The following is a 16,669-nucleotide window of genomic DNA, read 5'->3' as shown; positions in this document are numbered from 1 at the left end:
TGGGCTTTGCATGGAGGAGTCTCAACAAATGTTTGCTGAAGTGGAAGGTAACTAACCATAGTCTCTGTGTGTAAGTTGCTCAATTCGTGTCTGACTCTGTGACTCCATGGACTGTAGCATGTCAGGCCCCTCTATCCATGGAATTCTCCAGGCAAGAATGCTGGAGTGGGTAGCCATTCCCTTCTCCAGGGGATCTTCCTAACCCAGGGATCAAACCCAGGTCTCCTACCTTATATGCAGATTTTTCACTGTCTGAGCCCCTAAGGAAGCCCTGCTAATGCTAACCCTATTTGATTGATGAATGCCTTACTTCTTGGGCCAGAATGATAATGGTTTCCCTTAACTGATGATGCTCTTTTGTTCAGGGCTACTTCACTTAACTTTATCAGGCTTTGAGGGAGGAAAAGATAACTTCCTTTAATTTTTTCTCATTCTCCACTTCCTTCCTTTTTTTTTTAACCTTCTCTTCTCTCTCCCACCTTCCTTTCTACAGTTTGTCTATCTTTCTCAAAATTATACTTTTAAATAAAGTGGATCATTTCATACAGTCTCCACTTATATTAACCATGGCATTTAATTCTTCTTTGTGGCCAGCTTAATGCTCTGCAGATGTAGTCAATGGAAACAGGATTACACTTTGTGAACAAGGTGATTTTAAAGCGGATCATGAGTAAAATGCCATCAACATGATCCTTTGTGAATATCTCCATATACACACCCAGCAGGCACTTACACTTTTTATGGGGAAAATTCCATTCCAAAACTGATTAATACAAAAAATTGCATGCCCGTGTGTGTGCATGTTATTTATAATCTGAAATCATGAGACATTGATCATATTTTCAAATAAAAAAATAAAGACTCTGTATTCAGAGATGACACGCATCTGACCATCAGCGTGGTCTCACGTGTGGCCACTGTAGATGCATGACTACGGAACACACTGAGAATATAGAGTGATTTATACTGGCCAGCAAGTTTAGATTTACAGAGCTGCAGAGAGAAACACAAGACAGACAGAGGTCCAGAAAGGCTAAAACCCAGGCGGTAAATTACTCTCCTGGTGTAAACAGTCCGGAGAAGGCAATGGCACCCCACTCCAGGACTCTTGCCTGGAAAATCCATGGACGGAGGAGCCTGGTGGGCTGCAGTCCATGGGGTCGCGAAGAGTCGGACATGACTGAGTGACTTCACTTTGACTTTTCACTTTCATGCACTGGAGAAGGAAATGGCAACCCACTCCAGTGTTCTTGCCTGGAGAATCCCAGGGACGGGGGAGCCTGGTGGGCTGCCGTCTATGGGGTCGCACCGAGTCGGACACGACTGAAGCGACTTAGCAGCAGCAGTGTAAACAGTCACAGTTGTACCCTTCTTCCTCTTTTACTCTTTTTATGTGTTTTAAATCCTTGCTCATCCCCTTGTGCAACCCAGCAATTAAAGAAAAAAGACACTAGTCCTCTGAGATTTCACATAACCTTTTATACCCAATATGTTCGTTGTCTTTAACAAAATCTTTAGTAGTCAGCGAGGGTTGTTTTGCAACACCCCAGGGTGGAGATCTGTCCCCAGGGATTTCCATTTTCACCCTGGTGTCCTCTTTTGGCACATTTACCCGTCACCCCAGGCCCCTCACCCTGTGTTTTGGCAGGATTTGAAACATGCAAATGGCAAACTGGTAAACAGCGACTTTGCATATTTTGAATAGAAGAGAACCTCGTAGTACTACTCTTTCTGTTCACAGGGAAATCTGAGATAATGGGGAAGGAGAACAAGGGCAGACCAAGGGTCCTGAGTGTTTTCTTCAAAGGGTTTATTATGCTTATTAAATCTATTGTACAGTGAGTGATGAATGAATTTGAATTATTTACATGGTCAGCTTTTGAGACAATAACCTGATTTAATCAGAGGATGCAAATGTATCATGTCTCTTTGAAATCTAAAAACAGGTTTAAACTAGAAGAAGCTTCAGGACTTGTAACTTCTCCCACAAATATGGTTACAAACCTGCAGTTGTCAGGTTAAATGACATATTGTCAGAGGTCAAGAGAATAGAATGATGTATTTCTTAAGAAAGTCGATAAATGCCCCTGGGAGAACATGTCCCCTGAACCGCCAATTCTTAGGTAACAAAGTTCTTAAGTAAAAAGACTTTCAATTCTGTTTGTCTCTAAATATCACTCACGCACCGTCTGACATGAGGGTGTTCATCTGCTAAAATGTCAGTGTAAAGGAAGATGACATGGTAAGAATGGTTGGATTTTCATTAGATTGTGTGCCTGGTATAATTTTAGTGACTGGACTGTAAGAATTCTTCAGTTTTACTACTGAAGTTGTAAGAACCTAAAGGTTGCTGTCCCGTTAAAAGCATTATAATCCAATTAGTTCAAAATCTAGGTTTCCATCACAATTTGGAAAACACTGGACATTATTATCCAAGCCTGCTCTACTTTGGATTATTATTATTTTTTTCCTGGATGCTTATAAGGAAATTTTTGTGAAAGGTTAAAATTGTTTGTAAAGACAGAAGAGGCACCAATGATTCTGAAGGTGGAGTCTTTCTGAGGTAAAGTGAACAGCTTGCATCTTGAATATTTTATAAGATCTAGGTATTAGAACAATGTTTGTGATGCAGGAACACAGCGACCTAGGAACAAAAGGGAGATAGGGCCAAAGAACAGACGGTAATGTTTCATCAAAATATTAGGCGACCTTAAGACCGAAAACAGGTATGGATGGATGGTGATCCTGCAGATTGTTCCTAATAAAAGCTTTAAAAGCTTCATGATGTATCAATTGGACCCACACTGATGTGCCCTTGACTCTGTGTATGTAAACAAAGGGCTGATTTATGAGGGTATAATTGTATCTTTGAGATATATTTGGTCCAGGTCTACATATTGAAAATAAGTTGAAAGATTGAGGTCATTATCTGAATATTTCAGGGGAGCAACCCCCACCTGATTTGGAGGGATGCTAGTATATTAGGTGAAGAGGAGTAAAAAAGCAAAGAAAGGAGAGATGGAGGGAGGAAGGAAAACAAGGAAGGGAAGGAGGAAGGAAGGAGACTCTAAAGGTAATTAGGAAAAAAGAAACAACTTCAAAACAACACTTCTGTTAAGAAATATCTCCTACTTTTCTCATCCTAAAAGAAGAAAAAGAGATTCCCAGGTGCCATCAGGGAGCAATGTTTCCCTTCAAAAATAAACTAAAGAAAGAAGGAGAAAGAAAAAGAAAAAAGTTAAAAAGCTGTCTTGTTAAATCAGCTACCCATGGAGTCTGTCTGTGTAAGGAAATCAGCCTTTTCATTACAAATAGGTTTAAAAAGCCCTGGAGAAGGGAGATGTGAGCAGAAGCAATATTACCCACTAACAACCTAACTCCCTTTTCGGCATCAGCTGAGAGAAGATCAGCAGCATCATTGAACAGCGGGTTTGTCTTAAGATAAAGACTCATCTTTATTTCCTTCAGGATATAAAACTTGTATTTAAATCAATTCAGAGAAGCACTTTAGCTCTAAACATTAGAGAGCAGGGAGAGCCTATTTAATAAAACAGCATTATTTCATTTTCAAAGAAAGATACTGGCAGTCGCTATGAGTTTAAATTCTGTATTCTTTTCCTCAATTATAATTATAGATGGGTCTGAAAGGAAGCATGACTATTACTGTCATATTTATTCTTTTGACAGGTGTTATGGGACTGTAATTTGATGAAATGACTCAATACACAGCTTCCCATCCAAATATAATTCCGTCATCAACACGAGTGGCTTAGGAAAAGTCCTCCTGCAAGCCTTTTCGCAGACCTTGAACACCCATATTTTAGCAGCAATTCATATTCAGGAAAATGGGGGGAGCCCTGTCTCTGAGGTGGCAAAAGCCAAAAGGAAGAGTGGGTGTTTCAAGAAGGCTGTTGCTCAGGCAACTTGGTCATGTCCAACTCTTTGAGACCCCATGGACGGTAGCCCGCCAGGCTCCTCTGCCCGTGGGCTTTCCCAGGCAAGAATCCTGGAGTGGGTTCCTATTTCCTTCTCCGAGAAGAAGGCTGTTAGTTGGACAGTTTTCTTTTTTCACAGGGTGGTCTCGGATCAGGGAAAAGGGCACCCAATACAGTTCCCCCAGGAACAGACGCGCGGCCGGAAGAGGGCGCTCGGCGCACAGCCGCCTGGCGGGGGCGGTGCTTCGGCGGCGGGGGCGCAGGCGCACTCGTGGCCGCCGCGTGCGAGGCGGCTGTTCCCCAGCGGAGGCGGGTGAGCCGCTCGGCGCCGGCGGAGGGCGGGCGCGCGGGCGGGCTCGCGGGGACCGGAGACACCTGGGGCGGCAGGGAGGGACTGCAGTGGGAGGCCTCGGGGCGCCCTCGACCTGGCGCGGCCTGTGGAAGGCTCAGCGCCGCTCTCTCGACCCTCTGGCCTCCAGAGGGCCGTGTCTGCCGGAGTGCGGCGCCCTGTACACGCCGCAGGCCTCGCGGCAGGGGCAGGCTGAGGACCGGGGGTCGGGGGAGAAGGCCCCAGACTTCGGGGAGGGGCCCTGGGGGCGCCACGAGGAGCCCAGGGGTCTGCGGGCGCCGGGCCTCCTGGTGAAATGTACCTGTCGGGCCTCGGTTTGCCAATTTTTCAAAGCAGTCATGGCCCCTGCGCGGCCCGAGTGCTCGCAGCACCCCGTGAGCGCGCTGACCTGGAGTCACCTTTATCTACTCTTCTGCCTAACAGATCGAGTCCGTGGCCGGCTCCTGAGCCCTTAGGACTTAATCTTTCCTTTTGTTTGTTTTCACACGGCATACCGTTCACCCCCTTAAAGCGCACAGCTCAGGGTCTTTTTAATTTAGTCACAAGACACAGGCCTCTCTCCCTGCCTTCACCCAGCCGCACTCTCCTTGTCCCTTAGATTTAATGTCCCTTTCTCAAGAAACCTTCTCTGACCCTTGGCTGGGTGAAGGACCCCGTGTGCCAGTCTCTCAGGACCTGAATTCCACTTTGTGGTGTGCGTGTGCGTGCTTAGTCGTGCCCCACTCTTAGGGACTGTAGCCCAGCAGGCAGCTCTGTCCATGGAGTTCTCCAGGCAAGAGTACTGGAGTGGGTTGCCACTTCCTTCTCCAGGCGGGTCTTCCCAACGCGGAGACCTAAGCCGCATCTCTTGAGTCTCCAGCACTGGCAGGGGAGTTCTTGACCACTGTGCATGCTCGGTTGCTTCATTCAGCGCGTCCGGTTCTTTGTGACCCTATGGACTGTATCCTGCCAGGCTCCTCTGTCCATGGGATTCTTCAGGCAAGAATAGTGGAGTGGGTTGCCATGCTCTCCTCCAGGGGATCTTCCCAATCCAGGGATCGAACCTGGATGTCCTGCATTACGGGTAGATTCTCTACTGTCTGAGCCACTGCGGGAAGCCTGCACCATCTGTAGTATTTAGCTAATACTTGGGTGTTGTTTTTTTTTTTTTTTAATCCTCTGTTAATGTGTAAATTTCTTGGGGTGAAGGGTCACCTTGATTGTTTCTGTAACTCCAGCATCTAGCACTTTATGGGTGCTTGATGACTGTTTCAGCACACGCACGTGCCTTCTGTGTGTCAGACACTCTGCTAAGGATACAGCCATGAACAAAATTAACTCCCTGCTCTTGTGGAGCTTACATTCCAGAGGGGGAATGAATACAAAGAGAAATAATTAAATATATACAGTGGTGAAAAATGCTGTGAAGCAAAGTAGGCGGGACTGTAGTGTGGTCAGAGAAGGTCTCAAGTGAGACTTGGATACACAGGTGGGTGAGCCACGTGGGTGCCCTGAAGAGTGGTTAGGTGTGTGAAGGCCAGCAAGGAGGCCAGAAGGAGGAGGAGCAGGAGAGGAAAATGGTAAACTAGGAGCCTTTGGCTCAAGGGCCCTTGGAGACAAGCCCTGGTGTGTATAGGAGCTTGAGTTAAGAAGAGAGAGGCCCAGCTGCGGCTCTTACCAGGTTCTTCTGTGTGACCTTGAGCCTCAGTTTAAGTAGCCCCTTTGAAATACCCAGCCCAGTATCTGGCACCTGGTGGCCGTGCCAGTTCCCTTCTTTGACCCTCGAATAGACTGTGGTGGCCTGTGTGGGCAAAGCTGTTGGCACAAAGCAGTCTAAATATCACTAGATTCAGCTCAGGTTGCTGGTTGCTCAGCTCTGCAGCCAGCATGTTTACCTTTTGGATGGTGTTTCTGGTTTGCTTTTGGGGGATGACCTCACCAGGTTCACCCCTAACAGGTGAAGGCCCAGGGTGGTTTGGGCCTACAAATGCGATGTTTGAGATCCTATGAGACAGCACATGTGATAGAGCTGTGGATTCAGAGCCCGAGGACCTGAGTTTGAGACCCGGCTCTGCCACCTGCTGGCTTCCTGTCTTCAGGACAGTCCCCTCCTCCTGCCTTTAGTTCCTCTCTGGTAAGTGAGACGCCGTTAGTATTCATTTATTGAGATTTTGTTATGTTCCCGGGCAATGTTGACTGTGGATAACTAATACAGTAGAGTCTTTGTCCCCCAGAAGCTCACAGACATCTATGGGTAGCCGGGTACAGTAGGGAAGGGTAAGACGTCCAAGTACCCAACTGTGCCAGACCCTGCCCTAGGCACCGTACTGACGTGAGTTTGTGTGATCTTTGCAAACACCCCTCCCCACCCCCCAGGCCCCGTGAAATACATATTCCATTGTCCAGGTACGGAGGAGGAGGCAGAAGGCCAGAGAAGGTGAGTTTCATGAGAGAAGATGGAAATAGACTTCATCCAACCAGACTTGGATAAAAAACGTTCCACAGAGGCTGGTGCAGGGTATGTTTTTTGTAGGATGTGTCTGTGGGTGGCACTGTGGGGGCCCGACTGGAAGGAGAGAGTCTGATTAGGAGGCATTGTTACAAAGCTGGGAACAGAAGTAGTATCTAGGGAGGCTGCAGGGCTCAAGGGTGGGACATGGGGCTGGAGCCTTGACCATGTGAAGAGAGACTGGAGGAGCAAGGGTTGTTCCCTTTCTAACTTAAGAGAACGTGCATGCAAGCTGGAGCCCTGGAGTTGGGGGGAGCAGAACCATTCTGTTCCTGTATTGCGACTTTCCTCATCCCGAAGAATAATTGCATATTTAAACAATGGGCTGTTCAGGCTTAATTTAGCTTGTATCAGTGCTCATTGGGGCAGAATTTCTGATTATTTTCTGTAGTTCCATTCTTTCATTTTTAATGTATGACTTTTCCCCCCATTTATTTTTAGGTGTCTTTTTGTCAGGGCACAGGTTAGGGAAAGAGACAGTGGGGTTAAATGGAGCCAAAGCCCTATTTCTCAGCATCTCTGATGGTGATATCGTGCGGCTCCCAGGAAATTCCCTTTGTGACTTTGTTTTCATTCTTTTTCTTTATTCTGTCTCATTCTCCTGTATTCTGTCATCCTCTTTTGAAGCGTCCACAAACTCTTCAGAGTTTCCTAGGAGCTTTTTTGTTTGTTTTGTTTTGGTATTTCTCTGGTTACTCCTTTGGTTGTGTAAGTGACATTAGTCTTGGGACTTGTGTTTTCATCTGTATTCAGGGGGAAGCCATAGATGAGGTTCTTGGGTTTCTGAAAAGCATGGAACAAGGGTTTATGGAGAAGGTTGGAAAACAGGAGCTGGACATAGTATAGTCAAGTGCTTCCATGGATGCTAGGACCTGGTCTTGACAAGCCCTGGGGAGAGTTCTCGTTGGGGTCCTTAGCACTGATCTGGACATTTGTGAGTGTCTCAGATATGGACATAGGTGGTGTTAGGAGCAGGTAAGGGCATGGACTTTGGAATAAAATAGGCCTAGGTTTGATTCCTCACCTGCCCGTGTACTAGCTGTGTGGCCTCTGGCAAGTTGCTTACCTCTAGAGTTCCAGTCCTTGTCTGTAAAATGGGGCTAATGATACCCCGTCCATTAGACCATTCTGAGGATACATGAGATAACACATGAAGAGCTCTCAGCACCTCCCTGGCACATGTTAATCACTCCCTGAGTGGTAGGTGGTAAGACGCCGTCAGCTGTGCAGAAGCTCGGGGTAGGAGAGCCAGGTAACCCATCAGGTGCTCCCCTCTGTGCTCCTAGGGCTGAGTCCAGAGTCACACATGGGCTAGATGCTCCGAATGGCCTTGCAGGAGTGGCTGACAGAGCTTGCTGAAGTTACTGTCTCTTTGTGCCCCATTTGTGCCGCGTATGTGATTATTTCTGTGCGTTCGTTGTGGTGAATTGAATTGAATAACAGACAGGATCTGGTACCCCAGAGATTATGGCAGATTGTGACTCCGGACTGAATTAATAAAATACAAGACGGGGAAACAAAAGTTCCTTTGAGTCAAATGCCAGGGCCATATGAGGGCTGGAGTAGAGAAGGCAGTCTGGGTTGCATTCCTTGCATTCCCAGGTAAAGGAGCTGGGAATTGCCCCATGAGCTCCAGTGCCCACGGAGCTGGTCAGAACACAAGCAAACTGTGGTTTCTCCCTCTGGAGTATGTGTAAGAGTGAGATGGATAATGAGGGGGTGTGTCCAGAGAGAGGAGGGTCGGTGAGATGGGTGTTACAGCACTTTCAGCGTGCTTATCTCGGAAAATATAAGGCTGGGGTTCTGGGATGACTGACCTTGAATACTGACAGTCTGGACTTGGCAGTAGGTTAGGGAGACTTTAGCTCCAAAAGGCGGAGCTCAGAACAGTGAGTAAAATTTTCCAGAGCAGATCTTAGCTCCGAAGTAAAAGGACTTCAGTGCACTGCTGAGAGGGAAGTTGAGGGAGAAAAACTGGGTGACTCCCCACCAGGAAGAAGAGATTTTTTGCCACCTGGTGTGCGGAGGTCGCTTTTAGGGCTTTGGCATCCTGGTTTTGAAGGGTGACCTACTTTGCACTATTTCTATTCATTCAAGTTAACACCTTTTCCCGTGAGCCTGCTACTTCGGGTGTTTCTGTAAGTTTCTAATTCATTAAAGGCTGCAGGATGAGTAACCAGAGCTCACTTCTGATTTGGGGAAAAAGCTAAATAAATTTCACCTGATCTGCAGTTTGATGTAAAAGGAAAAAAGGTCTATTTTTTTCTTCCCCTCTGATGTATGGAGAGCTTACTGAGTCGATGAAACCCACAAACGTCTCTTGATCTCAGTTTGCACCAAAGGCTTCCTTTAGCGGGCCGTTCCTATTGTGGACACGTGTGCTCTGCCGTGTCCAACTCTTGGCGACCTCATGGACTGTGGCCCACCAGGCTCCTCTTATCCGTGGAATTTTTCAGACCAGAAGACTGGAGTGGGTTGCCGTTTCGTCCTCTAGGGGATCTTCCCAGTCCAGGGACTGAACCTGCATCTCTCGTGTCTCCTGTATCGGCAGGCGGGTTCTTTCAGATAGAAGCGCGAAAAGGGCATCTTGACTTACTGTGTTTCCTTTTGCTGCTCCGCCAGAGTCAGAGCAGGGCCCGGGAGAGGGAGGTCATATCCGTGTGCTGCTGCCGTAAACCAGGCACGCGTGTCTCTTACTCCTCACATCAGCCTTGCCATGGTGTGGGGCCCGCATGCTTCACGGTTCTACTCAGTCAGGACTCGGGGGCAGAGAAGTGGCCTAACTGTTGTTGGAGAGAGGGAGGATTCAATCTTGACACCCCTTTGTTGAGTGGCCACTGCATGCCAGGCACTGTGGGAGGGACAGAGGAGGCAGAGCTGGGAAGAGTGGGGAGTGTGGGGATTTGGTTGCAGATGGGGTGGAGATTGGGGTTGATTGGGGAACGTCTTCAATACCCCACTCCACCACAAACACACACATACTCGAGACCCTTGGGTTGGTTCTGTGGATGCCATGTAAGGATATCAAGCAACGGGCTCAAAGATGAGAGAGTTTTGTTTTCAGAGGCTCAGTCTGGCTGAGCATAGGGAGGGATTGAAGAGGCAATGGTTGAGAAGGGTGTTGGGTTAATCCAGGCCTAAGGAGTCCTTGGAAAAGGAAAGGCCCCCTTTTCTCCAAGAACTTAGGGAGATTGGGGCACTGGAGCTGGAGCCAGAGCCCACAACCCAGCTCCACCACTCACTGGTTGTGTGTTCGTGGGCACGTCAGCCCACTTTTCAGCCTCAGTTTCCACATCTGCAAAGTGGGATAATAATGCTTTTCATCAGAGGGTTGTAAAACAACCTGCACTGTGCTTAGCGTCTTGGTTGGCTCTCAGGTGAAGACAGGTTTTTGTGGTGGAGGGGAGTTGAGGATACTCTGGTCTGAGGGCCTCTCTAGACTCAGTGAAATAGGAGGTGTTGGTGACCTGCAAGAGTTCTTGTGGATGAGCTGGAAGCTGGAAGAAGCCTGGAGTATCTGGGTGGGAAAGTAGGGTGTTTCTGCCAGAGGTGATGCCCAGAAGTACCGAGGCATGGAGGAGGCAGTGGTCCTCACTTTACAGTGGGCAGGAGAACAGGACCGTCTGTTAACCTTTGGACTGAAAAGGCAGGGAGGAGGCTGAGTTGTTGTTTTCTCAAGCTTGGGGAGTGCTTGGATTTTGAGGTCATTCAGTCAGCAAGCACTGATGGAGGAATCCACTGGGTGCCCAGGGCTGTCCTGGGCACCGAGGCGGAGGGTCTGACACAGGCCTTGCCCTCGTGGGGTTTGATTGGGCAGGGAGATGGACAGGAAAGCAGAGGATGATTCCTACACGTACAGCAGGCTGTGGGCAAACAGATAAGGAGGTGAGTCTCATTCCATGTTGGTGTAGGAGGAATTAACCAAAAGGAAATTATTGAAAGAGTGTTAGAAGCTCAGAGATCAAGGGAAATCCCTGGAGGACTGGGTAAGGATCTAGACATTTCTGGAAGGCCAGGCAACAAGATCTTCCAGAAAAGTTCAAAGCAGGAAGAGGCTGATTCAGTCCCACATAGGGGTGCATGACAGAGAAGGCAGTGGCACCCCACTCCAGTACTCTTGCCTGGAAAATCCCGTGGACAGAGGAGCCTGGTAGGCTGCAGTCCATGGGGTCACGAAGAGTCAGACACGACTGAGCGACTTCCCTTTCACTTTTCACTTTCATGCATTGGAGAAGGAAATGGCAACCCACTCCGGTGTTCTTGCCTGGAGAATCCCAGGGATGGAGGAGCCTGGTGGGCTGCCGTCTGTGGGGTCACACAGAGTTGGACACGACTGAAGGGACTTAGCAGCAGCAGCAGGCGTGCATGAGCTCATTATCTGGCTCTTTGTAACTCCGCAAGAACCTGTTTCCGAGGTGGCAGATACCCACGTGACCTGTGCCCAGGCGGCCTGTGCTCAGTGTGCCCAGTCGCTCAGTCCTGTCTCACTCTTTGTGACAGGGTGTCTGGAGTGTGTCATCAGAGCTCAAGTTTGCCTGGACTCAGTAGCGAGTAGTGGGTGATGCGTTGAGGTGTGGTGGGAAGGGACCAGATCAAGAGGGGGTCTTGGAGGAAGGCAGTATGGAATTTATTCTATAGACCAGTGCTTTTCCAAAGTTCAGTACTGCTTTCATGACTCTTGGCATATCCAGATTTCAACTCCATTCTCACTTGCTTGATACATTTTAAAAAATCACTTTTCTGCCCGTTCATTTTTTAAACTGTTTTAAGCTGTGATACCTATGAGATTATGGAATTTTTTTCTCATTACACATGAAAATAAATATCAAAGCATGACAATAAAAAGATGTTGGTCCATATACTGCTTAAAATATTTTCATCTTTGTCCCATGTTTTGGGGAAAGTTGTCATGAGTGATGGGGCTGGAGTGGACATCAGGGGCTTTAAGCAGGAGCATGACTTGCTGTGATGTGTGTTTTGGAAAGATTCACCCTGGCTGTTGATTGCAGAATAAATTGGCAGACAGTAGATTGCTGGGAACTCTTGCAGGTGTCTGCCTGAGCTGTGATAAGAGTCTGAGCCAAGTGTATGCAGCGGAAATAGGAGGGGACAGATTTGAGGGGGTGTCCAGAGGTAGAATTTGTTAGGATTCAGAGACCAGTGGTGGGCTTCCCTGGTGGCTCAGTAGTAAAGAATCTTCCTGCAATGCAGGAGACCTGGGTTCAATCCCTAGGTCAAGAAGATCCCTTGGAGAAGGGAATGGCTACCCACTTCAGTATTCTGCCCGGAGAATTCCATGGACAGGGGAGCCTGGCTGGCTGCAGTCCATGGGGTCACAAAGAGTCGGACACGACTCAGTGACTAACATGCATACACACACAGAGACCGGTGGCACGGGGATTGAGGAGAAGGCGGGCTGTCTCTGTGATGGCTTTGGGAAGTCAGAGGTGTCTCTGATGAGGCAGGGAGCCAAGGTAGGGGCTAAGGTCAAATTCAAAGAGCAGGATGTGAGAAGTAAGCCTTCCTAGCTGCAGGGTTTGACTACAGGTTTAGCAATGGTGATATGAAGTTCCTTGTGCCTTAAATAATAGTGAACCCATGCTTTAAATTAAATTAAAGCATTTTAAACTCTTCTGGATGGACCCACACAGGCATTCTCTGCTTGTTATTACTGAGAATGACTAAGTATTATAATTGAGCTGAAAATAATCTCCCGCCCATACTTGCTGGGTTGGTTTCTAAGTATTGAGTTTTTAAGTAATGTAACAAAGTTGCATTCTCTCCAAGTGTTAATTTTAAAAACTGCAGATGGTAACCATCTGTTACACGACTAGCATTTTACAATGTTTGATTAGCACTTTATATAGTTTGGGGAAGCCTGCCCAGGGAGTCTGCCCTGCCCATCAGGTTGGGGATTTCGGGTATGTTTTCTGTGGGTGGCCCTTGAAAGTCTTTGTCCCCACCATATGTGGTTCCCCTCTCTGCTGTGCTGAAGTGTGGCTAGTTGGACTGGCAGGTTGCGCCCTGCCCTGTTCGCACTCTTCCTAGAGCTGGGGCCATCGGCGCTCACTGGGGACGCAGAGTGTGGGAGGGCTGGGTCTCTCCATCAGTCAGGACCCTCTTGGTTGCCAGTGGCAAAACAGCGAACCCAAATCTAGGGGCAGGGCTGTCTTCAGGGGCGTGGTGTCTGGGCTCAGGTGACTTCTTCAGACTTGGCGTCACTCAGGGTCTCAGCTCTGCCATCTGCCATGTGGCTTCAGTCTCAGGCTTCAAGAGGAGGCAAGGTGGCTTCTCAGCATCAAGTCTAAGTGGAGCCGTTTCATTCACCCCTGCAGAGGCGGTGAGATCTGCTCTGATTGGACCAGCTTGTCACGTGCCCATCTGTGAGCCAGTCCCAACAACCATGTAGATGAAGGGCTCTGAATGGTCAGGCCTGGAGTGGAGCCCCATCCAGACCTTAGGGGCAGACACCTGGAAGGGTGGATCCCCAGTGGCTTGTCCCAGGATGTTACCAGGTGGGAGGATGGGTGGTGGGGGCCAGCAGCCACTAGCCCACCCCAGTGTGAGAGTGAGAGGCCAGAATACAAGGAGCACTTGGGAAATTTAGCTGTGGAGATAGACATTGTTACCAGGAAGATAATATGCTGGAAATGGAATGAAAGAGCTTCTGAAACCAGCTCCTTGGTAAGTTTCCTCTCCTAGTTTAGCTCTTCCTTAGTTTCCTCTCCTAGTTTAGCTCCTTAGTGAGTTTCCTTTCCTAGTTTAAGATAGATTAGATTTAGTATTCTAGTTCTTTATTTTTTAGAGGGAATGCAGGTTGTGTGTCTTCTTTTTATGTTACTTTTAAACCAAGGCCAACCACTTAATCTTGGTCTTTTAGCTCCTCCATTTGGAACACAGTGAGCCTCTCTCTAAGAGGGGAAATCTGTGCAGAGGAGATAACAGGAGATAACAGATTCTGTTCAGTCCAGTTCCACAAACGGCATGAAGTGAAGTGTTGGGGCCCGGGCCAGGCTCTGGAGGCCTGGCAGCAGGTGAGTCCCTGGCAATGTGGGAAGTGCTATAACAGCTTCAGAAACAGGGCACTGCAGCCCCCTTCCCCACCCCCCCCCCCACGCACACACACCAAGCAAGGGACAGTCACAAAGGGCTTCCTGGAGGAAGTGATACTGAGCTGGCCCTGGAAGGACAAGCACGGGTTCCAGGTGGAGGAGATGGGGAAGGGAGCTCCAGGCTAAGGGGGCCGTGTGTGCATAGGCATAAGAGGTGACCTACTTGCTGGCTCAGGGGATCTGGGAGAAGATCCTTGCATCTGACAGTGGGGTGAGCCCAGCACCCTGGTTCCAGAGCTCATCCTGGTGTCAGTGTGGCGGCGGCTGGGGAGTGACAGGCTACAGGCAGGGACATCAGGCAAGATGCTATGGTCGAGGTCCAGGCAGGATCCTGTGCGCATCTTGTTAAATTGCAGGCCTGGTTGTTTTGGGGTGAGATTGTGTTTCTAATTAGCTGCTGGTGATGTCAGTGCTGCCGGACCACACTTTGAATAGTGAGGCTCAGACTTCTGGACATCTTCTCCACTCTCCGCTCCCTCCTCCTGAAGTCAGCTGGTTTCTCCATGATTGCGATGCAGGGTCTTCTCACTTGTTGTCAGTCTCCAGAAGAAAGACCACAGCATGCAGCCGTGCCTCCCACCTTCGTCCCTGTGGGCCTGCTCGGGGATGAGCCTTCTGCAGGGCTGATGCCCAGCCTGAGCTCAGGGGCTCGGTTCTGTGGGGATCTGGCCTCCATTCACACTGGGTCAAATACGCCTGCCTTCCAGAGTGCTGGGAGCTGGGGGCCAGGGCAAAGTATTGGTTGGATGCCTAGAAGTGATGCTGTGTGTTTTTCAGGGACTGAGGTCTGGCGGATGGCCCCACTACCGGGGGCGGAGCTGGTCCAGACGCCGCTGCAGCTCTACCGATACCTGCTGCGCTGTTGCCGGCAGCTGCCCACCAAGGGCATCCAGGAGCATTACAAGCATGCCGTCAGGCAGGTGCGAGCAGGGTACACTGGGCGTGGGGTGGGGTGGGGGTTCCTGTGATAGGGGACACGTCACAGGGTTGGGGGCCAGCGGCAGCGGCAGGGCTGGTCTTTCAGGTGGTGATGGTGTGGGGTGGTGGCATTTGAGTAAGAGCTACCAGAAAGCAGTGCTGGGCAGCCCAGCTCCTCTCTGGTTTCTGTTTAGGAAACGGAATGCATCATCTGGGCATGCCAACTCTGTGCCAAGGCTTGAATAAGACAGCTGAAGGGATAGTGAAAATCGAGTGCGAGGCACAACATCATTTGACAGGAGTGATCCCAGATTGGATCCCGGACCAGAAAAAAAGATGAGAAAGAAGATGACTGGGAAATTCATGAAGCTGAAATATGGACTGTAGATTAGATAATAGTATTATGTCAGTGTTTCTGATTTTGATTGCTGTGGTCAAGTAAGAGAATGCCCGTGTTTACACATCTGAAGTATTCAAGGATGAAGGGCATGATACCTGAAACTTTTAAATGCTTTCTCAGGTTTTTATACAAACTCGTATAGAGAATGATACAGCCAGCGTGGCAAAATATTAACAGTTGGTGTTTCCAGTAGGGAATTCTTTCTTATTATTCTTATGGTTTTTCTGTAGGTTATAAATTATTTCCAAATAAAAAGTTAAAAACTAAAATGTATAGAAATATGATGTGGAAAGTAAAAAAGTAGCAACAGAGAGCTGTTGGAAATATGGAGAAGGAGCAATTAACTATCTGAGGGAATCAGAGAGGACTTCCTGCAGGTGAGCATTTGAGTTGCTCCTAAAGATAAGTAGGAGGGCATGTAGGGTGGAGAGTGGCAGGTCAGAAGAAGTAACCAGTTCTTTTGAAGGGCTGTGACTGCCACACCAGTGAACCTGAGTCTCATGTTGGTCCTCAAAGGTGAACATCTGGCCAAAGCAAACAGCAGACACACATTGTGCCACTTTGGGCCTGGCTGGATTTTCCAAAGCCGCCTTCCCCACTCCCCTTCCCTCCCTGCCTGGCTTTCCAGCAGGGGCCCAGAGAAACTCTGTTCTTCCCCGGGGAGAAGGCATGCGGCGAGCTCAGCCCGCTGACAGCAGGCTTCCTGGGAGCAGCAGAGAGATGGAAGCGTCCGTTAGGCCCCTGCTGCCTGATAACTTTTGGACCTAGCTTTATTCGGGGGTAACTCGGGTAACTCACTCTTCCCTTTCACGGCTGCCCTGCTGGTAGGAGCACAGGCTGTGTAGTCAGACAGTCCTGGATTCAGATGCTGCTGCTGTTGCCTAGTGGTGAGTTAGGGTTTTGGAGCCTGTTTGCTCACCTCAGGGCGGGATCGTAATAACTGTGTGTGGAGGGGTAAGAGCAATGCCAAATACCCTGTGCCCGCCGCATGCCTGGCCCTCGACTGCAGCTCTGAAGCTGCCAGTCCTGGTTTTTGCCAAGTCATTGTGTCTTATGCTTAAACCCCCAGAGTTTCCGGGTTCATTCGGATGAGGACAACCCTGAGAGGATCCAGCAGATTATTAAGAGAGCCATCGAAGATGCCGACTGGATCCTGAACAAAGTAAGCCCTTGGCTCCTGCTTCCACCTGCAAGTTGGGAGTTGAGGGCTATAATCTCCGTGACCACTAGGGGTCGCCCCAGCCCCACAGTTGAGACTGATGAGTGTTTGTTTCCCCGCCCGCCCCCGCAACTCCCATTGCAGTTTCTGCAAAGGGGTGCACATCCTCAATCCCTAAAGGCAAACTTCTGCCTAACATTGCTGAATAAGCTAAGATGGGGCTACAGGAAGACGGAAGAGAGGAGTCTCTGGCAACAATAGTACCAAAGCCGACAGCCGCCTTGAGAGGAAAGCTGGGTGGGTGAGGC

The 16,669-nt window shown here is 49.0% G+C and overlaps 1 protein-coding gene across 27 annotated transcripts in view; it reads left to right on the top strand.

The window, feature by feature from the left end:
- Positions 1-4,165: 4,165 nt before the first annotated feature.
- Positions 4,166-16,669, top strand: part of LYRM9 (LYR motif containing 9) — an 82,801-nt gene continuing 70,297 nt past the window's right edge. For 14 of the 27 annotated variants that reach the window (XR_011247002.1, XR_011246989.1, XR_011247001.1 and 11 more), the window contains exons 1-3: positions 4,197-4,248; positions 14,662-14,804; positions 16,272-16,364. Coding sequence is in view for 4 of the 27 variants with exons in the window: in XM_069542694.1 (XP_069398795.1) it covers positions 14,679-14,804; positions 16,272-16,364 (219 nt within the window). In the remaining 23 variants the exon portion in view is untranslated. Of the gene's footprint in view, positions 4,249-6,205; positions 6,398-6,669; positions 6,782-13,652; positions 13,807-14,661; positions 14,805-16,271; positions 16,365-16,669 lie in introns of all 27 variants that reach the window. The other 13 variants (XR_011246991.1, XR_011246992.1, XR_011246995.1 and 10 more) reach the window with 9 other exon arrangements.

The sequence above is a fragment of the Ovis canadensis genome, chromosome 11 (assembly GCF_042477335.2).
Source record: "Ovis canadensis isolate MfBH-ARS-UI-01 breed Bighorn chromosome 11, ARS-UI_OviCan_v2, whole genome shotgun sequence".
NCBI classification, from domain to species: Eukaryota; Metazoa; Chordata; class Mammalia; order Artiodactyla; family Bovidae; genus Ovis; species Ovis canadensis.
Note: the sequence above shows the minus strand (reverse complement) of the source record. Positions and strands in the feature narration are given on the sequence as shown.